A 20,742-nucleotide genomic window follows, 5' to 3' on the forward strand; every position below is an offset into this window, starting at 1 on the left:
CGCATATATATGGAAAAACTATGAATCAAACTATTATTGATCTTTATTTTCATAAAAGATGGACGGATGATTAATAGTTATATTCTTTGTCTTGTCCATGTGTCATCATGTTATTCGGTAAAAAACAAGTGCGGCCTAAACCATACACGTTAGTCGATGTAAACAACCGTGCAAAACTGCCATAATTACACTCGTCTGCCTCGTTGTTTCGTATTTTATCAAACCCACCTCCCTTCATAGTTCTATTGCTCCTTGACCTCCTAATTTGATTCATTTTTTTCCTATATATATACGGAGCAAACAATTATTTTTGGATTTATTTTTGAAAAAAAAAACACACAAAAAAATTTCATATCAATAAATGAAGAAGACTCTTTTTTTACTCGTAAGCTGTTTTTTACAATAAAATTATCACTAATATCGGGAAATTAATGCACTTCAGAATGCTTCCGACTATTACAACTACTCCGACGGCTCCGACGGCTTCGGACGGCTCCGACGGCTCCAACGGCTCCGACGGCTCCGACGGCTCCAACTGCTCCGACGGCTCCGCCGGTTCCGGACGGCTCCGGCTACCGACTAGCGGCTCTGGACGGCTCCAACGGCTCCGACGGCTCCGCCGGTTCCGGACGGCTCCGACGGCTCCGCCGGCTCCGGACGGCTCCGACGGCTCCGGACGGCTCCGGCTGCCTACTATCGGCTCCGGACGGCTCCGGACGGCTCCGGACGGCTCCGACGGTTTCGGACGGCTCCGGCTGCCGACTAGCGGCTCCGGACGGCTCCGTCCGGCTGCCGACTAGCGGCTCCGGACGGCTCCGGACGGCTCCGGCTGCCGACTAGCGGCTCCGGACGGCTCCGGACGGCTCCGGACGGCTCCGGACGGCTCCGAACGGCTCCAGACGGCTCCGAGGTCGGAGTTTTGCACCTACCTTCCGGAACCGCTTCCAATTTTGGAGGAGTCATTCGGAAGCGATTCCGGATTTTTGTTGAATTTACCCATCACTAGTATGAAGATCGTGTACCGCGCCTTTGTGTGACGAAGAAAGCGTAACAAGAGCACACCCTTAAGACGATGTAACGATGAGCACACACCTACAGTACCGCGGAGAACGCTATACTACTACAAAACAGGTGTGTTATTGAAAGACAATCTTATGTTGGTGGTTTTTTTGTTTATGTTGGAAACTATGCTGCTGTAGTTATCAAGAAAACTTTGATTATATTTATACGGGATGCTTAGATTTCAGCATGCTGACCCACATAAAGGTCAGCCTGCCCACGGACAGTGTATAGATGCCACAGATGCCCGACCGTACACTGTACGGGACATGGTTGAAATCTAATATCCTCCCCCCCTATTGGTTATATCGCTCAGGGTACGCTAATGGGTTATGGGCCACCGTACCACCGCGTGCTGGGCAACGTGTTACTCCTCTCTGCAACGTTGGAGGCATCATTGTGTAATTGTTGTTTCATCTCCCCCTTCTGTGTCATTAGATAACTCTAATGTGCTGATGTAACGGGAGCAGTGTACGTAATATTATGGTAATTGGATAAAGACGAAATGTGTTAAAGGAAATAATTCTGCAATATTTGACTTGCTGAAGATGACGTTGCTTTTACATGACGTATGCTACAGCTAATATAACATGAGTAGCATTGCATTAAGCTAATATGGAATGACTAACGTCTCTCAAACCAGGGGTGGTCCCGTGGTACAGTCGTCAACTCGTACGACTTAATAACATGCCCGTCATGGGTTCAAACCCCGTAGCAAGGACTTACTATCCAGCTGTGTGGTAGTGAATTAAGTCTCGAAAGCCTATATACGCCGGCATGTTCGCGTAGGACGTTACGCCAAATAGAAGAACGGTTCTCAAAGCCAGAGTAGGTTCTAGGCTTTCTTTGAATTTCTGCGAATGGTCCAAGTTTTTCGAGAGAGCATCGGCAAGGTGGTTACTGAAAATAAAAGCATCTTGTTCAGTGTCTTTCATAACTTACTTTAGCTGCGAAAGTGCAAAGATTCATGAATCTCCAAATATTCTTGAAAATCACCAAAGATTGATGAATCTCAAAAGACTCCTGAATCTCGAAAGATTCATGAATTTCACAAGATTCATATCTCTAGGGATTCGTGAATCTCATGAGATTCATACATCTCCAAAAAATCATAGCGCTTGAACTTCTCATTATTCTTCTTTTTGAAGCAAGAACCTACATGATCATGCCATCCTATACAAGCTTTCGAGACTTCTTGGCAAGTTCACACGTTCGCAAGTTAAAGCCACGACGGGTTTAAGATGTTGTTTAAGATGTTGAGGATGTTGTTTGGTGAGACCGCACAAATTAACTTTTTTGCAAATCATACATCTCTAAAGATTCGTTAATCCCTGGAGAAATATGAATTTTAATGGATTTATTAATCTTTTAGATTCATGAATCTTTGAAGATTCATATATCTCTCGAGATTCATAAATCCTTAGAGATTCATGAATCTTTACAGTTTCATGAATCTTTGAAGAGTCAAATCGAGATTCGAATCACTCATCACTGAAGATTCATATGAATGAATCTCATCGAAAGAGCCATGAAAACCCAACACTAATGTAGAGCTCTAGGGAGTTTAGAAGAGCCACATTAGCAAATATATTATTGAATGATGGGAACCATACTAAAAATGTATAATTTTGGCTGAAGAGATTATCTTCTCGTCATCTGACCCACCATATTGTATCAATAAACTTCTGCAATTTGTTGAAGAACCTCAATGAATCTCGGTTTGAGATTTGAACTCAGTACAGACATGTTGGCGATCGGTGCATTTAACGGGTAAGCTAAGTGAAGAGCTCTTGCTGGGAGCAACTAATTGGATTCACTTCTTAGCGTAGAATACAATATTAAACAGCTTGAAGCTGTTTTTACTTACTCAAGTATTCATGTGAATTGTGTTGTATTTCTACCCAACTCTTCTGCACTTTAGACGTCAATTTCTGAGCACCGAAACGAAATAACATCCGAAACGAAATAACACTAAAAAGATATAGCTCATTCCGATCGTTAAGTGGAAGAGCGTACGGAGCCGCGATTTCCAATTTCCGCCAAATAACTTCTTTTATATTTCATCCCATTTCACCCTGCCCCAAAAACTTTATGAACCTCGTCCACCTTCCAATCCACCCACAATTTGGTACCACCAATCATAACTATTAATCTTCCAACGCAGTGGAAAAGGTTGTTGCCGTCGATCGTTCGCTTTCCCCCCCGCGCGTTCCTTCGAAACAATCGCCACAGCCACTAATTAAATGTGCTTGATGTCGTATTACTCGTAAAAATGTGGGAGTAGTAGCTTAATTTTCCTTCCATTTACCAGCCATTTATTATCGCTTCGGCTGTGTAATTCGGAAATGACTTGCACATTGATGACACCGGCACTTAACTGGTCGGTCACTAAAGCTTCAACGCCATTGCCTCCCGAATATTCCCGCCCTGTAGTTACTAAGCCGGTGTGGGAAGTTGGGAGCACAAACCCCCCAACATAGTGCTGACCCAATTCCTCGTCATTCGCTCAACATAATAGCTATTCAATCATACTCGGTGCGCCGGTGATGAGGAAGGAATGCGAATTTAATGCGCTTCCCACTTCCCGATTGCACTCAAATGCCATTTCCCTTGTGGGGTTTAGCGGTAGAAATTATTCTGCAGTTTATGCTGTCGCCGATGCAGCTAGCTAGGATGGGACAGCTTAGCTGGGTTGGGGCGGTTCGTTCAACGACCTGGAACGAGGAAACTGCACAACGGAGGAACCGCTTCCAGAACGGAACCAATGACACCGGGGAGAGGGGTGGGCAACTTCCACCCCGGTCGCAGTTGTGCAATATTTATTAACAAGTCGCGGTGGGTTGAATTGATTTTTTGCCATTCTCTGCTTGCCGTCAGCGTCACTCCTAGGGGCAGTTCGGCAAGGGGATACACAGGGGATCTATTTTTAAGCAGTCACGGTTTGAAGACGCTCGCTTTTACTGCTCCTTTGGCACCACATTTAGGACACATTCCAAAAATCGAATCAATGGACCACCATCCCATTTGCACACACCACCAGCAGCAGCAACGAAAAGCTCGCCGATCGCATAAGATATGAACTCAACACACCGTCAGTCGGATTCGTTCGGGTTGCAGTTGGCAAACACTTGGTCACCGCCGCTTCGAGCGTCTCTGTATGCTCTTTCGAGTGCGTGTGTGTATTCTTCCATTCTAAAATGGATGGCATTCGTCCCCGGCCAACGACAGTATCCTTCTTCCTTCGTCCTGTAGAATCGGTAGGAAAAAAACGACAGAAATCACAGCATGAGCTCATGTTCCGTGCTATTCTACTTTCGGGTTCCTTTCTCTCTCTCCCTCTTACTATCCTTCCTTTGCCACCCAACCTTCCAGCCGATGATCATTGCATAGCAATGATGGCAAATGCTCTTGGTGACAAAACTTTTGCGTCAGTCAACTGCACGACTTCAGACTTCCAGGAGCCGTGATGGTGTAGCCCTTTCCCTCTCCCATACTCGGGGGTAGGAATTTTATACACTCTCGCGCCACATCGCTGTTGCTGGCCGGCGTGTGGCGTCTTGCACAGCATAATCCACGCCACACACACACACACACACATGTGCACGCGCACACATGAGGGACACGTACACGCAAAACGATGGGGGACATAACGAATTCATTCAACTTCCGCGCGTCGCCAAAATGGAATTGATTTCCGAGGGTTGCTTTCCACCAGTGCTGGGGTTTCTGTTTTTGCAACGGGACTTGGGGGGTCGGAATGAATTGATTTGTCGTTACGAAAAGCTCACAACTTATTAGAACCACTTATTCGCTTATTTATGGGTTATTATTATCAGAGGAAATGCTTCAATGAGGGATGAATTACTAATTATTTTCGGCTTTTTTACAGTGTTGGTCCTTCGCCCATGGTGCATTACGACGTTAAATAAGAGTATATTTTATTTTAATATGTATATGCAATCAAAAAACATTACAATTGAGTTTAACTTATTAGCAAATAGTTCAAAATTAAAAAGTGCACCAAATGCGTTTCCTTCCCTAACTGTGGCTCTGTGAGAAGCTCAAAACAACAAAATGCACACCTGCCTGTGGTTGACGGGGGAAATCTAGTTCTTGCGGAAGCTTTGCAAGATTGGGTAAATGTTTTCTAAGCTTTCGTGAATCTCTCGCTGATTTTTAGCACCGGTAAAAACGATCTTGCCATTCACGAATATTAACAGCACGACGCGCGGTTTCACCATCCGATAGATAAGCCCCGGGAACAGTTCCGGCTCGTACGAGCTGAACTGCCCGTGCACCTGGTTAAGGTTTTCCAGCCGGATGGGAAATCGCAGGTCCGCCGTCGCTACCAGATTCTGTACCTTAAAGTCTAGGAACTTGACGTCGAACCCGAGCTTCTGGATGATGCGGACAAACTTGCGCAGCCCGAGATGTGCCTGCTGCTCGTTCTTCGCCCCGGTGCAGATGACTTTGCCGGAGCGGAACACCAGTGCGGTGCAGCGAGGGTCCCGTATCCGCATGACGACACCATGAAATCGGGACGGGTTGTACTCCGAGTTGCGCGTGCGGAAATTGATCGTTTTTAGGTTTAGCTCGCAGCCCACACTGACCGTCGCGACACAGTTTCTGTTTAGAGGTGGGGTGGGATTTTAATATCATATCAGGTTTATTTGGAGAGGAGTTTACGTATAGTGAAGGTATTGCAATGGAAAAGGGATCCATAGAAATGGAAGCATTATGGCTACTGTTCATGGGAAATGGTTAGAGTTATGTGTTTATCGCATGGTTTTGAGGTTTAAGGTATTAAAAATATACAATACTCACAAAACAGTGAAAAACGTACAGCAAAGAAACCAGAAATATTACCTTACTAGCACTGAGTTGATTGCTTCCTGTGGTCCGGTAGGTACGGGAGTTTGCATCTGTATCCCCGCTTGTGGAGGTTGCTGCAAATTAAACGACAGATGCAGATTATAAATGCTCGAAGGAATAACCATTCAATTTTGGTGTGTTTTTCACTCAGAACATGCCACTTACTTTCACTGTCTGCCCGATTGATGTGCCAGCCTGGCGTGGTGCCGAGCTGAGCAGCATCTTCAGCGGAGATTCGGGTGCCGATTTATCCATTTCCGATTGGTAGAACACTCCGGCCAGTTTTCCGCAAGCTCGATACCACCTGTTTTATTTTATTGCACTAAATTATTAGCAACATTTAACCGGCGAGCGTACAAAACGAACACACGCACGGTTTTTTTTTGCTGTGGTTTGTTTACGTCGTAGAGAAGAAAACAACTCCAAACGTCAAACATGGAGCAGCGTCTACACGTACGTTGGTGGGAAATGGATAATGTTTTGGAAATATTTGCAATTCTTTTTCCTGAAAAAATTGAACAGTTTAGCTCTTTTGTCGAAATATGATAAATCCTTGCATTAAGTATTTATTAAATTACGAATTCTTTGACATTTTGATAAATGAGCGCTTCTACAACTGTCAAACTTATGACACCGTGTAACAGCATATTAACACCACCAACTGTCAAAAGAGGAAAAGCAACAAAAAGAAAACTTGTGACGAGTTTACTGCCACGACGATTTCTTCTCGGTGAAAAATCCGTGCTTTCCGGTATTTACCATCGGAAAAGCTCACCACCGTGCATTTTCGTTTGTGTCTGGCAGCTGGCACTACTGTTGTGTTCGCCGTTTCCATCCGCAAACCACCGCACACCCGTTTCCCGGCCCGGCAATCACGTGTCGGGTAGTTGGCAGCAGCAGCGATTCTCCCGGGAGTCCGGCGTACGGCGATGGTTCGGTTTTAGGGTTTTTTTTATCGTATGTGCGTGCGTGTGCGTGTGTGATTTCGACTCCCCACCGTCGGAGCAAATCCTTCAAAACGTCGAGGTTGTGACAAAAGTATTCATTTCCCCGCAAACCCACCGTGTTAGCACCGGTTGGCGGACGGGGCTAGTTTCTTAAGGCGAAGGCGTGAGCACCGTCTGAAGGAAATCTCACCTGCCAAAACCCACGGAAGGACCACGTCACGTCCACCATGGGTACCGGAACGAAGCGTCTAACAGCCGGCAGCGGTTCGCTGGATGAGCTGGTCCAGTATGCGACGATACACATCCCGCTGCCGGTGGTGCTGAGCGGTGCCGTGATGCCGTTCATGGTCGTGTACGCACTCTGGCTGTACCTGTGGGTGTTTGTTTACGGCGTCGAGGAGTACCAGGATGCCGGGCTGCTGTTTCTTGCCGGCATTGGCTTCACGCAGATCTTCGTGTGTCTGTGCTGCTTCTGGAGCGTGCACGTGCAAACGTTCCTCAACTGCCGCCGAACGAAAGTGCCGTGTGCCGGAGCGGTTGTGAAGGTTGTGCCGACCGAAAACAATGGCTCCTCGGAGTTGGTGCGCATTCGCCAGACGAAGGCGGAAGGAGATGCGAAGCTGGACGGCGAACTCACGTACTGGTTTTTGTTTCAAAAAACCAAATACATCTGGGACCCGAACAAGGCCCAGTTCCGGAGCGTCGAGTTTCCCATCTACAAAACGTACGAGGAGTACTTCGAGTCGAAGGGCCACCTGGACGATGCGGACGTAACCCTGGCGCAAGCCACCTACGGTGACAACGAGATGGAGATGGTGGTGCCGGAATTTCTCGAACTGTTCAAGGAGCGTGCCACGGCACCGTTCTTCGTGTTTCAGATATTCTCCGTGCTGCTGTGGTGCCTGGACGAGTACATGTACTACTCCCTGTTCACCCTCTGCATGCTCGTCATCTTCGAGTGTGTGCTGGTGCAGCAGCAGCTCCGCAGCCTGTCGGAGATCCGCAAGATGGGCAACAAACCGTACCAGATCAACGTGTTCCGCAATCGGCGCTGGCGTCCGATCAGCTCCGCCAAGCTGGTGCCGGGCGATCTCGTGTCGGTAACGCGCTCGCAGGACGAAAACATCGTACCGTGCGATCTGCTGCTCATACGCGGCTCGTGCATCGTGGACGAAAGCATGCTCACCGGCGAGTCGGTGCCGCAGATGAAGGAATCGCTCGAGAACAACACGGACGAGCACGATAAGGTGCTCGACATCGAGGCGGACGGCAAGCTGCACGTGCTGTTCCGCGGCACGAAGGTCGTACAACATTCCGCCCCGAGCAAGGGTGCGATGCGCTCGCCGGACAATGGGTGCATCGGGTACGTGCTGCGCACGGGCTTCAACACATCCCAGGGCAAGCTGCTGCGCACGATTCTGTTCGGTGTGAAGCGCGTCACCGAGAACAATCTCGAAACGTTCGCGTTCATTCTGTTCCTGCTCGTGTTTGCGGTGGCCGCCGCCACTTACGTATGGATCAAGGGGACGGAGGATCCGGAGCGCAACCGGTACAAGCTGTTCCTGGAGTGTACGCTCATCCTTACGTCGATCATTCCACCGGATCTACCGATTGAACTGTCGCTAGCGGTCAACACGTCCCTGCTACAGCTGTCCAAGGTGTACGTGTACTGTACGGAGCCGTTCCGCATGCCGTTTGCCGGCAAGGTGCAGATTTGCTGCTTCGACAAGACGGGAACGTTGACGAGCGACAACCTGCTGGTGGAAGGTGTTGCCGGTCTCAAGCAGGACACCTCGATCGTACCGATCGGTGAGATTCCGGAAGCGACGGCCCACGTGCTCGGATCTTGCCATTCGCTCGTACAGCTCGACGAAGGCCTGGTGGGTGACCCGCTGGAGAAAGCCACACTGACGGCGATCGATTGGAACCTTACGAAGGGTGACTCGTGCGTGCCAAAGCGTGGCAAGTTCAAAGCGCTACGAATCTACCATCGGTTTCACTTTTCCTCCTCCCTGAAGCGTATGTCGGTGCTGGCCGGCTACCTGATGCCGTTCTCGAACGAAACGTGCTACATCGGCACGGTCAAGGGAGCGCCGGAAGTGATCGTAAAGATGCTAAAGACCGTCCCCGAGCATTACGAGCGTACTTATCTGGAGTATTCGCGCCGTGGTGCCCGCGTGCTTGCGCTCGGCTACAAGAGCTTTGGCACGCTGGACAACAACACCGTGCGGGAGCTGAAGCGCGATGATGTGGAGCGTGATCTTGAGTTTGCGGGATTCATCATCATCTCCTGCCCGCTGAAGCCGGACTCGAAGTACGCAATCAAGGAAATCATACAAGCATCGCACAAGGTGATGATGATCACGGGGGACAATCCGCTGACGGCGTGTCACGTCGCCAAGGAGCTTCGATTCAGCCGGAGAACGATCGTCATTCTTACGCCACCGGAAGAGCTTAACGGAAGCACGGCGGGCGCGGGCGAATGGCACTGGGAGTCTATCAACCGGGAGCTACGACTGCCGCTAGATTCACGAACGGTTAAGGAGCTGTACAAAGAGTACGACTTTTGCATAACCGGCGAAGGGCTGCAGTATCTCGGTCGCGAACGTCACGCGTACCTGCAGCAGCTCATACCGTACGCGACGGTGTTTGCGCGCTTTGCCCCGAAGCAGAAAGAGTACGTGCTAACGACGCTGAAAAAGCTAGGCTACTATACGCTCATGTGTGGCGACGGAACAAACGATGTGGGAGCGCTCAAGCACGCGCACGTCGGCGTATCCCTGCTGAGCCACATGCCCTCGCGCTCGGAGCGCAAGCAGCAGCGCGAGCAGCAGGAGGAGAAGGAGGAGAAAAAGAAGGCACTGAAAGCGAGCGGACCCAGTGCGGGAGCGATCGAGGATGGTAGCAATAATCGGCGGCAGCTAACACCGCGCGAACGGGCAATTATGCGTGCGCGGGAAAATCAGAGCGCGGCGCAGGAACGGCTGCAGAAGGCGCTGAAGGAGATGGACGAGGAGCAGGTGCAGATAGTGAAGCTGGGCGATGCGAGTATCGCGGCACCGTTCACGAGCAGGCTGACATCGATCAATTGCGGTAAGTGCGGATGGTAGTAGAATGGCATGGAAAAAATGTGCGTTTTTTTTTAATACAAAAATTACCCCCTTCCAGTGTGTCACATCATCAAGCAGGGACGATGCACGTTGGTGACGACGTTGCAGATGTTCAAAATCCTTGCACTGAACGCGCTCATCTCCGCCTACTGCCAGTCGGTGCTGTACATCGACGGTGTGAAGCATAGCGACGCTCAGCTCACCCTGCACGGCCTGCTGACGGCGGCCTGTTTTCTGTTCATCACCCGATCAAAGCCGCTGAAGGTGCTGTCGAAACAAGCGCCCCTGCCAAACATCTTCAATCTGTACTCGGTGACGACGATTCTGGCCCAGTTTGCGGTCCACTTCTCTGCGTTGATCTACATGGTGCACGAAGCCAATGCGCGAACACCTCCACGGTAAGTTTCTGTTGAATAGATTTTCATCGCAGCTTCTAATTAATGATTTATGTGTTGTTCTCTCCACAGGGAAGGAAAAGTGAAGCTAAACGTGGACCTAGCACCGGACGAGAAGCAAGAGTTTGAGCCGAACATCGTGAACAGCACGGTGTACATTATCGGCATCGCGATGCAGATCGCTACCGTAGCGGTCAACTACAAGGGCCATCCGTTTATGGAGAGCTTGCGCGAGAACCGTTTGCTGTCGTACGCAATCTTCAGCTCGAGCGCGATCGTGTTCTGCCTGGCGTTGGGCATTGTGCCCGATCTGCTCGAGATGTTTGAAGTGATTGACTTTGATGCCGATGTGAGTGCTTTTAACCCCTGCAGTACAGGGCTTTCCAAGCCAAGCTTTCGAATGTGCACATCATTATGCATCACCTGCAAGATGTTTTTCAACAGCTCTCAAATCGGTGTACTCAACTGTCAAACTCAATCCTGCTTGCTGGCGTGTTGAAAATCACAAAAATACAACATTTGACATCTGTTGAAAAACATCTTGCGATCAATGAAAAATGTTGTACATATTGGAAATATGAATCGCCGGAAGCCCGTGTAATTCCTTTTAAAACTGCATTTTTAACTGATTGTTGTCTTTTTTCTTCCAGTTCCGGCGGATACTCGTTGGCGTGCTGATAGCGGATATGGTGCTGGCGTACCTAGTCGATCGCGTTTGCTCGTTTCTGTTTGGTGAAACGCGTGGAAAGACGGACATTATTACTTAATGCGCTTGCCGTTGCGGGTAAATAAGATATGGTGGCAATTGGGGAGGCAGGATGGATCGACGACCATTCAAAACATCTCCTGCCCCCCACCTCATGCCAAGAGGTTGCACAAGAGTTCACAGCAAATACTGCGCACCACACGATCGTTGAAGAGCAGAGTTTGATTTTGCAGCCAGGTTTAAACAACATTGGTTTCGATGTTGAGGAATCGTTCGTTAGTATTTCACGAAAACAATCGGGAAGGAGAGCAATACAGAGCTAGAATTCGAATCGAATTGCAATGTAGGTAAGACAGCTCCCGGGGCACATTAGAATAGTTTACTTTAGTTGCATTTACGTACCCCTTCTAAGCTGCTTGTTGGTGTCACGTGGGTTTAAACGTTTTAGCTGATTTGTTTTATATCTCCATTGAATTCATTTAATTGTCGAAACTAGACTGCATCCAATCATTGCGGGAGTGTTTGGAGTGAAAAAAGGGGTTCTTCTCTATTCACAAGCCAAACCGCGGAACCATTTTCAATCATCATCGGGAATGTGTGGCGAGGGGTTTAATTCTTTAAATTATTCTTGAGGCCAAGAAGAGCTTCGGGATCGTGTCGTATGTGTTTGACCGGTTAGAATTGTGTGCAGGGAAGAACAAACAAAAAAAAAGACTTATCCAACATCCCATTGCGTGAACGGTATCGAATTCAATGATTACGGGACGCAAACGGAGACTCGGGCAGGGGAGCTAGTAGTGAAAATGATAAGCTAATGATAAAACAAACGATACAAAGTTGTGCACCGTTTTCTTGCAGTGTGTGTGTAAGTTGAGCGGAACGAAGGGACGCGACAAAATAGACACAAATTCCAAAAATAGATCATTTCTTCTTTGCTTTACGAGAGAAACAAACACACAGACATTAGATTATCACGACATGATCCATACAAACGCACACTTCCTTAGTGTCGCTGCCTGTAAGGATACGGTATATTTCCAAATCTTGATTCTGAATCTGTTGTTTTAACCGAAAAAAAACGCATCGCAAACTCTAGCTAAAATCATAAAGGCTGGAAAATACAGAAAGTTGCAGTTTGGTGGTGAGTCTAAGATTTGCCTAAACGATGATGGAGAGATGTCGCTTGGAGAAGGCTATCTATCGAAACAGCGTCAACCGCCGATTGCCCGGAAACCGTCCCTCGTTTGCCAGTGCCGAATGGATGTCCTTCACCTCCGGAATGCCCTTAATCTCACCGCGGGCGGCCAGTGCCGGTGCAGAGGAAAGCATCTTGCGCGCAACGTTCTGTACGTCTTCCGCAGTGATTTTCTCTGCAAAGAACAACACACAATTAGGTAACCTGTTCATAGTGTAAAAACTTGGAGTTTGCTGCTTACCAATTTCCTGTATGAAATGTTCCGGTCGACGACGCTCTCCGGTCGCTAGTACCTGCCGGCCAATATCCTCAAACACGACCGGTCGCGCCTCCAGGTTCATCAGCAGCATCGACTGCAGTTGCGTTTTCGCACGCCGCAGCTCCTGATCCCCAGGCCGGGACTGCATCGTGAACAGTTCGCGGGTAATGACCTCCACCAGGCTGCGCACGTGCGTCGGTGGTGCGGTCGCGTGGATGCAGAACAGTCCCGTGTCACCGTAAGCGTGGTTGTACGCGGTCGCACTGTACATCCAGTGGTACCGGTTCAGCACGTTCGTGTAGAGCCGCGTGTACATGCCCTTGCCGGGACCACCGGCCGAGAACGAACCGCCGCCTCCCATCATCATGTTCAGCACGCACGCGGCGATGAAATCTTTGTCCTGATGCGAGCAACCCTTCAGCCCAATCACGACGTGTGCCAACTCGGGCAGTCCTACCGCCGCGTACACCGGGATGGCACATTCTTCCAGCTTCGATCCGCCGGTATACTGCGCGATGGATGTGTCCACGCTCTTCGGGTTGGACGAGCGGCTCTTTTCGTTTTCCCACGTGGCCGACCCCTGCACGAAGTAACGCTCAGCCAGCCGGACAAGCTCATCGTGCGGCACACCGACGCCGGCCAGCACCATCCGCTCCGGGGTGTGATGAAGGCGCAAGTACGACAGCAGCGTATCACGATCAATCTTGGGCACGTTGTCGGAAGGGCACAGCTTGGGAAAGCCGAGCGTATTATCGCGGTAAGCGGCCGCGTGCACCATATCCATCACGATCGGTTCCTGTTCCGGGCGCATTCCGAGCGTCTCAAGATCGAACTGTACCGCCTGCCGGGCCAGCTCCACCTCATCCATCGAGAGCTGCGGCCGCAGCACCACCTCGGACAGGATGCGCGTCACCGACTCCAGCCCCCGGCTGTCCGCGCTGGCCGCGTACACGAACGTATCGCGCGTGCTCTGGCAGTCGCAAATGCCGCCGTGCCGTTCAAGCTCCCGGAAGATTACATCACGCTCCCCGTACTCGGAGGTTGACTGAAAGGCGAGCTTCTCCAGGAAGTGGGAAATGCCGCTCGGGAAGGCGAGCTCGTACCGTGGTCCCGAGTCAATCACCACACCGACGGTGCAAAACTGTCCGAAGCGGTTCTCCGACGCCACGCGCAGCCCATTGCTGAGCCGTGTGACTTGCGTGACGTTCTTCTGATCACCCGGCCGGGCGTACTGTACCGGTGGCAGGTCGGGAATGGGCTGCGATAGGGGCGGGAGCGGCGTGACGATATCTTTCGACGGCACATTCACCGTCGTGCCGGCCGGGTCGCTTGCCCGGCCGCCCGCCGTTTCGCTCGCAAACGTTCGCCACTGTGAAGCGATGCTGTGCGGGGGAAAAAAGGGAAGCAGAAAACATTATCGCATCATGCAGCCCGGGTGAAGTGAGTTTGGAATTCCCCTGCCCCACACACACACACACACCGACTGTGGGGACGGACGATGTTGTCGGTTACGTTACCATTTGTTCAGCAGTAGCCGTTTGCCAAGCGCACGCAGATTGTACGGAAGAACCATTTTCCGGCTGTTGCTGTTGCGACCGTTCGGTAGGGTGATGTATTTTCACCGCAATTAGTAGCACAATTGCACGGTCGATAACGTGCGCAACTTCTGGACTTTGTTTTGCAATTTCAAGTGCTGAAGTCGGGCCGGTATAAACGGCCCCGACCGAGCTGTCAACTAGTGACGGGTATTGGGTTTGTGTGGGGAAGCCTTTTCACCGGGGTTTGTTTACATTGCTGCGCAGCGCCGGCATGCTTCGGCTGGCTCCGTGTTTTTGCAAAAAAAAATTAAGAAAACTCGCGTTTTTTTGGGATAAAAGTGGTACAGTTTAAGTGCTCCAGATTTGCTTTAAGTGTTTAAGTAGCAAAATAGTGGAATTTCATTTCTCAACGTTCCTCTACCACATCAACAATGAACCACCAAAGACCGCCGAACTATTCAGCACCGCCACCACCACCGCAGCAGCGACAGAACCATTATCTGCCCCGGGGCGGCCACACTGGTATTCCTCCGCCCGGGGAAATCGCAAGTGGCCACAGTAACGCTGGATTCACCATGCCAAACTTTAACTTTCCACCGCCGAGTCTTCCGCCTGCCATGACGCGACCACCTCCACCAGCACCGTACTACGCCCGGGAACGGCCGGAGAGGAGCCACTCCCCAAACACTGGCTCGTATCATTCCTCCTCGCAGCAACACGCGTACAAGCGCCATCCACCACCGTACAAAGGCACGGGTGGGTCACAGTACCCCCCGCAGGGCAGACGCTACGGATCACCGAGCAATAATCCCGTTCCATCGAACACTTCCGGTGGGACTGGGTACAAACATCCCGGACATTCGTATTCTTCGGCAGGACACAAAACTGCCTCGTACACGCGTCCTTCCGCACCATCCCGATACGCACCGTCGGGAAGATCACACTCTGTGCCCAGCAACACGGACCGGTTGGGCCGACCGCCTCGAACGGATCGTTCCGCTTCCTGCCGGCGTGATTCGGACAGCAATTCTTCATCGTCGGAGCGTGCCAGTTCGAGACATTCTCGTTTTAAAGTGGTAAGCCATTAGCATTCAATCGATTTCAAGCACAATTATGACGCTCCCTTTCTTTTACGCAGGACACGGAGAGGGCTGAAATCCTATCAAAATGGTGCCGCAACTACTGCGAAACGTCTGAGGACATCGCGCGCAAGCTGGCCGAAATGGCCAACGATGAGGATCGCACACTTTGGGTACGTTCCTCCCCGGCCGAGCTGTACTACAAGCGCGTCTCGGACAAGGTGGTCGAATCGACGGCCCGACTCGACGCCCTTTGCACGCTGTTCGAGGAGGAGTTGATCAAGCGGGCGGAACGCATCCGTGCCACTCAAACGCCGTACAATCCGCCACCACGCAAGCGCAAGATGAAGATGTGCCGCCACAAGCACGACAAGTGTTCGTCCTCCTCCGAGTCGTCCGACGAGGAGATGGAGTTTGAGGATGAGTGCAGCATGGAGGAGCTGACGGCTAAGATTAAGCATCCGCTGCGACTGCACGTGGATCTGTGGTACAATGATCCGGGGGAGATGAACGACGGACCGTTGTGCCGATGTTCGGCACGATCGCGGCGGACGGGCATCCGGCATGGGAAGTATCCGGGTGAAGAGGGTTTTCCCAAGTGCATTCCCAATTCCAACAATGCCGATAAGCTGTATCATTACCGGTAAGGTGCTTTACATCCGACCACTTGATCACATTCTTAATTGTCCTCCCATTCTCCCTGGTTGTAGCATTACGATCTCTCCCCCAACGAACTTTCTCACGAAAACGCCCACCATCATCAAGCACGATCAGCACGAGTTCCTGTTCGAGGGCTTCTCGCTGCTGGCGCACGAACCGATCGGCGAACTGCCCACCTGCAAGGTCATCCGGTTCAACATCGAGTACACGATCCTGTACATCGAGGAGCAAATGCCGGAAAACTTTACCATCCGCGAGCTGAACCTGTTCGATCGGTACCTGTTCCGGGAGCTGCTCGAGCTCGTTGACTTCACGGTGCAACCGTCTGGGTCGGGTGAGGACAGCTCCTGCCCGTGCTATCACTTTCTGCCCCGGTTTGTGCGCGATCTGCCCGACAATGGGAAGGAGGTGCTGGCGATGAGTGAAGTGTTGCGCTATCTGCTGGACAATTCGGGGCCACTGGTACCGCCCGACATGCTGAAGGAGATGATGGACATGAGCCAGAACGAGTGGCAGGACTATGTGGACTACGTGAAGGGCATGGTGGTGTCGAATCCGGGCATGAAGCCGTGCTCGGTCCGGGTCGATCAGCTGGATCGCAATGTGGGCGATGTGCCGGAAGCGAACGCAATCGACGAGAACGGGTTAGTTCATCCGGTGATTGTGCACTTTGGTATTCGGCCACCGCAGCTCAGCTACGCAGGCAATCCCGAGTATCAGAAGGCGTGGCGTGAGTACATCAAGTTCCGCCATTTGATTGCAAACATGTCGAAGCCCTCGTTCGAGGACAAGCGGAAGCTGGAGGCGAAAGAGAACCGTCTGCTGGAGATGCGCATGCAGGGACGGATGAAGCGCAACATAACGATCGCGGTCAGTGCGAAAGCGTTCCATCGGACGGGCATTATGTGCGATATGGTGCAACACGCCATGCTGATACCGGTGCTGACCGGGCATTTGCGGTTCCACCGGTCGCTGAATGTGCTGGAGCGGTACATTGGCTACACGTTCACGAACCGTTACACGCTGCAGCTTGCGCTGACGCACCCGTCGTACAAGGAGAACTTTGGCACGAATCCGGACCACGCACGGAACAGTCTAACGAACTGTGGCATCCGACAGCCGGAGTACGGTGATCGTAAGATACACTACATGAACACGCGCAAGCGGGGCATCAATACGCTCATCAGCATTATGTCGCGGTTCGGGAAGGAGCACGAAACGGACAGCAACATTACGCACAACGAGCGGTTGGAGTTTCTGGGCGATGCGGTGGTAGAGTTCATTACCTCGATTCATCTGTTTCACATGTTTCCGGACCTGGAGGAAGGTGGGCTGGCGACGTACAGGGCGGCAATTGTGCAGAATCAACATCTGGCCGTGCTGGCGAAGAAGCTACATCTGGAGGAGTTTATGCTGTACGCGCACGGGTCAGATTTGTGTCACGAGCTGGAACTGCGGCACGCACTGGCCAACTGTTTCGAGGCGTTAATGGGAGCTCTGCTGCTCGATGGAGGTATCGAGGTGGCAGATCGTGTCTTTGCGTACGCACTCTTCCAGGAGGATGACACGTTGCGTGGGATATGGGTGAACTATCCTTCTCATCCGCTGCAGGAACAGGAACCGCTGGGTGATCGGCATCATATCGATTCGTTTGAGATGCTTAAAACCCTCACCCGTTTTGAAGATTCCATCGGTGTACAGTTCAATCACATTCGTCTGCTGGCACGTGCTTTTACCGATCGTTCCATTGGGTTCACCAATCTAACGCTCGGATCGAATCAGCGCCTCGAGTTCCTGGGCGACACTGTACTGCAGCTGATCTGCAGCGAGTATCTCTACCGGCACTTCCCTGAGCATCACGAGGGACATTTGTCGCTGTTGCGTAGCTCGCTGGTAAACAATCGTACGCAGGCCGTCGTTTGTGACGATCTCGGCATGACGCAGTACGCCGTCTACTCCAACCCGAAGGCGGACCTAAAGACGAAAGACCGTGCCGATCTGCTGGAAGCATTTCTGGGCGCACTGTACGTCGACAAAGGGCTCGAATACTGTGAAATGTTCTGTCACGTGTGTCTGTTCCCGAGACTGCAGGACTTTATCATGAACCAGGACTGGAACGACCCGAAGTCGAAGCTGCAACAGTGCTGCCTAACCCTACGCACAATGGACGGCGGTGAACCGGACATTCCCGTGTACAAGGTGATCGAATGTACGGGGCCCACGAATACGCGCGTTTACTCGGTGGCGGTGTACTTCCGCGGGAAGCGTTTGGCGTGTGCCGATGGGCACAGTATACAGCAGGCGGAGATGAACGCGGCGAAGCAGGCGCTGGAAAACTCGAAAGATTTGTTCCCCCAGCTCGACCATCAGCGGAGAGTGATTGCGCAGAGTTTGAAGCGTCAGAAGGTGCCGCGCTCTGCCGGGGGACCTGGTGGTTGCGGTGGACCAGGAGGTGGAGGGGGTGGTGGTGATGGTGGTGGTGGTGCCGCCGCTGGAGGTGGATCTTCCGGAGCGAACGGTGAGCAGGAACCCGGTGGAGAGGATGAGCTGGAGGAAGACGAGGGCACTGGTGAGCAGCAGGCGGAAGGAGCGGCAGCAAAGCGAACACGGGAGCAAAAGAATGCGTCCGTCTTTTTGCCCGAATCGGCCCGGCTGCCGAAACAGTACCAGATCAACCGCCGTTCACGGTCGTCGGATAGCAGCAGTAGTAGTAGCAGCAGCAGTAGCAACGACAGTAGAAGAAGGTCTCCCAGCAAAGAACCTCCCGTGGCCGCCAACGCGGTCGAGGGAAGTGACATTAGCTCCGATTCCGACGTATCGATGACTTCAATCAATGGGGAAGAAGATGAACGTGAGATTCGTGGCACCGAAGAAAGACCTTTGAAACGAACCCACAGCGAGATGGAACGAGAGGAACAGCCCAGAGCGGAAGCGGCGGACACACCGCTGCCGGAGGTGATAAAAATGGAACCGCTCGACATCAAGGAAGAACCGTTGGATGCGTGCGATTACAGCTCCGTGTCGGAGGAGGAAGACTTCGGGCTGGACGACATTTCCGAGGGCGAGGAACAGTTTACCGCCGATATGACCGATGATATTAGCGAGGAAAGGGATGAGGACGTTAAACCGAACGTGGAAGAGTTAGAGGCTGCTGCTCTGAAAGAGATTAATGACGAGGGGAATCGCACTAACGATGAACAGGACGGTGGAGGTGGTGGTAGTGGCACATGCGGTCCCTATGTAAGCATACTGCAGGCGTATCAGTTGAAGGTAGAGGGCACGGATGAGTTGTCGTCCGATTTGGAGGCAGGCGAGATTGATTGAAATTACTATTCTTGTGCGTAATAGGAAATATCCGCAAATAGCTTTTAATTATTATAAGTATTTGAGCAACTAAAGAAATTATCGAATTGCTGTACCCATTGGTCTTGAATCTATAATAGCTGACTGTATGCCATAAAAAAGTGTTTTTCAAGTTTCTTTGTCAATTGCATAACTTGCAAAAATAACTTTAATGCGAAATAGATTAAAAAAGGAGAAAAAGTACAAAACTCCGATTTGAAAAACCCGTTACATCTTCGCCTTGTTAACACACTGTCCAGCTGCTGCCTTGTCGCCTGGGTACTGGTAGCAGAACTGTCAGTTGAATAAACGTAAACAAAGCAGCTTTGGCGGCAACCGCATCCAGCTGTTTCCAGGAACTCCTTTCAGAATCGTAGCCTTCTACGATCCCTTGCCAAGCTGCATGTCCCTCAGACAGCTGCTACAGTGGCTACGCGCACTACCGGGGATGCCTTTCTACGCCGTTGCCAAAGGACGCCAGGTGGGCATATTCTCCACATGGTAAACCAACTCTCTGCAACAGCATTTCTTGGAGTAAAAAGTGTGTGTGTGTTTTACTAAATGGCTGACCCATTTTCATTTCAGGCCCGAATGCCAGGCACAGGTAACCGGATTTACCGGTGCTCGATTTAAGAAGTTCCCGACCGAAGCAGAAGCAAACGCGTTTATAGACAACAACCGTGATGGTGGTGGTGGTGGTGGAGGAAGTGTTCTCACCGGCAAAAAACCATCGACAGCGTCTAGCTGGAGCGGGAAGCGGAGTGCATCCACGAGCTCGACTGGCGGAGCACTTCCACCGGCGAACAAGCAGGCGAAGAAAACCATCCTACTCGACAAAGCTCCTACGGCGGTGGCTAAGATGGTAAAGTACGGCGAGTACAGCTTCCTGCAGGATGAGGACGGATTTGTGCACGTGTACACGGACGGTTCGTGCGAGGGCAATGGGACGGCCAGGGCCGTTGCCGGGCTGGGCGTGTACTTTGCCGAAGGACATGCACTGTAAGTCTTCCAACGTTACCAAAGTGTTTGAGTGTTAAGTACAACGATGTTCCTTTCATTGTAGAAACACAGCCAAACCGGTCAGTGGCCGGGCGACGAACAACTGTGGCGAAATACAGGCCGCCTCGCTAGCGATCCGGCTCGCCCGGCAGCAAGGCATCCGGCGGTTGGTCGTTAACACGGACTCACAGTTCCTGATCAACGCCATCACCAAGTGGCTGCCCGGCTGGAAGCGGCGCAACTGGACGCTGGCCAGCGGTGGGCCGGTGAAAAACCAGACCGATTTTATGGAGCTCGAGCGGGAGCTGAGTGCGGGCGATATCCAGATCAAGTGGAACCACGTGGACGCGCACTGTGGCATTTTGGGCAACGAGCGGGCGGACCAGCTGGCACGCAAGGGTTCCGAGATGTATCGGATGGCAAAGCGACAGGGATGACTGAATTGAGTGATCGTTAAGGATCGTTCTTAAGAAGTGTTTAGAGCTCACAGCTTCAAATATCTGACTGAGGAGTTGAAAGAAGGTGAAATTGGACAACAAATCCGTGATAATACAGTGAAAAACAAACACTACACACCCAAA

At 51.3% G+C, this 20,742-nt stretch overlaps 5 protein-coding genes across 7 annotated transcripts; 3 read left to right on the forward strand and 2 right to left on the reverse strand.

The window, feature by feature from the left end:
- Nucleotides 1-4,972: 4,972 nt before the first annotated feature.
- LOC1277867 (TBP-related factor) lies at nt 4,973-6,377 on the reverse strand. The gene is made up of 3 exons (XM_317373.5): nt 6,097-6,377; nt 5,926-6,005; nt 4,973-5,685 (listed from the first exon to the last, which is right to left on the reverse strand). Exons 1-3 carry the CDS (start codon nt 6,184-6,186, stop codon nt 5,166-5,168), a joined length of 690 nt encoding a protein of 229 aa, XP_317373.4. The 5' UTR covers nt 6,187-6,377; the 3' UTR covers nt 4,973-5,165.
- A 216-nt stretch (nt 6,378-6,593) lies between these two features.
- Nucleotides 6,594-12,008, forward strand: LOC1277866 (endoplasmic reticulum transmembrane helix translocase). The gene is made up of 4 exons (XM_317372.4): nt 6,594-9,971; nt 10,047-10,386; nt 10,456-10,732; nt 11,034-12,008. Exons 1-4 carry the CDS (start codon nt 7,106-7,108, stop codon nt 11,148-11,150), a joined length of 3,600 nt encoding a protein of 1,199 aa, XP_317372.4. The 5' UTR covers nt 6,594-7,105; the 3' UTR covers nt 11,151-12,008.
- Nucleotides 12,009-12,052: 44 nt separating this feature from the next.
- On the reverse strand, nt 12,053-14,202 carry LOC1277865 (mitochondrial-processing peptidase subunit alpha). 2 transcript variants are annotated; one of them, XM_317371.5, is made up of 3 exons: nt 14,061-14,202; nt 12,526-13,925; nt 12,053-12,459 (listed from the first exon to the last, which is right to left on the reverse strand). In XM_317371.5, the coding sequence occupies exons 1-3, from the start codon at nt 14,114-14,116 to the stop codon at nt 12,287-12,289; spliced, it is 1,629 nt and encodes a 542-aa protein (XP_317371.4). In that variant the 5' UTR covers nt 14,117-14,202; the 3' UTR covers nt 12,053-12,286. The 2 variants fall into 2 exon arrangements, with proteins under 2 accessions (XP_317371.4, XP_061514330.1); XM_061658346.1 differs by having other exon boundaries at nt 12,053-13,925.
- A 145-nt stretch (nt 14,203-14,347) lies between these two features.
- On the forward strand, nt 14,348-19,238 carry LOC1277864 (ribonuclease 3). Its single transcript, XM_061658342.1, has 3 exons — nt 14,348-15,157; nt 15,220-15,803; nt 15,871-19,238. The coding sequence occupies exons 1-3, from the start codon at nt 14,513-14,515 to the stop codon at nt 19,142-19,144; spliced, it is 4,503 nt and encodes a 1,500-aa protein (XP_061514326.1). The 5' UTR covers nt 14,348-14,512; the 3' UTR covers nt 19,145-19,238.
- Nucleotides 18,480-20,742, forward strand: LOC1277863 (ribonuclease H1). 2 transcript variants are annotated; one of them, XM_317369.5, is made up of 3 exons: nt 18,480-19,663; nt 19,748-20,161; nt 20,226-20,742. In XM_317369.5, the coding sequence occupies exons 1-3, from the start codon at nt 19,566-19,568 to the stop codon at nt 20,596-20,598; spliced, it is 885 nt and encodes a 294-aa protein (XP_317369.5). In that variant the 5' UTR covers nt 18,480-19,565; the 3' UTR covers nt 20,599-20,742. The 2 variants fall into 2 exon arrangements, with proteins under 2 accessions (XP_317369.5, XP_061514335.1); XM_061658351.1 differs by having other exon boundaries at nt 19,491-19,643.

Source organism: Anopheles gambiae, chromosome 3 (genome assembly GCF_943734735.2).
Source record: "Anopheles gambiae chromosome 3, idAnoGambNW_F1_1, whole genome shotgun sequence".
Classification (NCBI taxonomy): Eukaryota; Metazoa; Arthropoda; class Insecta; order Diptera; family Culicidae; genus Anopheles; species Anopheles gambiae.

Excerpts from the sequence above, each read along its gene's own strand:
- LOC1277867 (XM_317373.5), bottom strand. The coding sequence starts at position 6,186 with ATGGATAAATCGGCACCCGAATCTCCGCTGAAGATGCTGCTCAGCTCG. Across the intron at positions 6,006-6,096 it reads CAATCGGGCAGACAGTGAAA|CAACCTCCACAAGCGGGGAT; the intron begins GTAAGTGGCATG and ends TTTAATTTGCAG. Across the intron at positions 5,686-5,925 it reads ATCAACTCAGTGCTAGTAAG|AAACTGTGTCGCGACGGTCA; the intron begins GTAATATTTCTG and ends ACCTCTAAACAG.
- LOC1277866 (XM_317372.4), top strand. The coding sequence starts at position 7,106 with ATGGGTACCGGAACGAAGCGTCTAACAGCCGGCAGCGGTTCGCTGGAT. Across the intron at positions 10,387-10,455 it reads AATGCGCGAACACCTCCACG|GGAAGGAAAAGTGAAGCTAA; the intron begins GTAAGTTTCTGT and ends TTCTCTCCACAG. Across the intron at positions 10,733-11,033 it reads TGATTGACTTTGATGCCGAT|TTCCGGCGGATACTCGTTGG; the intron begins GTGAGTGCTTTT and ends TTTTTCTTCCAG.
- LOC1277865 (XM_061658346.1), bottom strand. The coding sequence starts at position 14,116 with ATGGTTCTTCCGTACAATCTGCGTGCGCTTGGCAAACGGCTACTGCTG. Across the intron at positions 13,926-14,060 it reads CGGCTACTGCTGAACAAATG|CATCGCTTCACAGTGGCGAA; the intron begins GTAACGTAACCG and ends TCCCCCGCACAG.
- LOC1277864 (XM_061658342.1), top strand. The coding sequence starts at position 14,513 with ATGAACCACCAAAGACCGCCGAACTATTCAGCACCGCCACCACCACCG. Across the intron at positions 15,158-15,219 it reads GACATTCTCGTTTTAAAGTG|GACACGGAGAGGGCTGAAAT; the intron begins GTAAGCCATTAG and ends TCTTTTACGCAG. Across the intron at positions 15,804-15,870 it reads GATAAGCTGTATCATTACCG|CATTACGATCTCTCCCCCAA; the intron begins GTAAGGTGCTTT and ends CCCTGGTTGTAG.
- LOC1277863 (XM_317369.5), top strand. The coding sequence starts at position 19,566 with ATGTCCCTCAGACAGCTGCTACAGTGGCTACGCGCACTACCGGGGATG. Across the intron at positions 19,664-19,747 it reads GTGGGCATATTCTCCACATG|GCCCGAATGCCAGGCACAGG; the intron begins GTAAACCAACTC and ends TTTTCATTTCAG. Across the intron at positions 20,162-20,225 it reads TTTGCCGAAGGACATGCACT|AAACACAGCCAAACCGGTCA; the intron begins GTAAGTCTTCCA and ends CTTTCATTGTAG.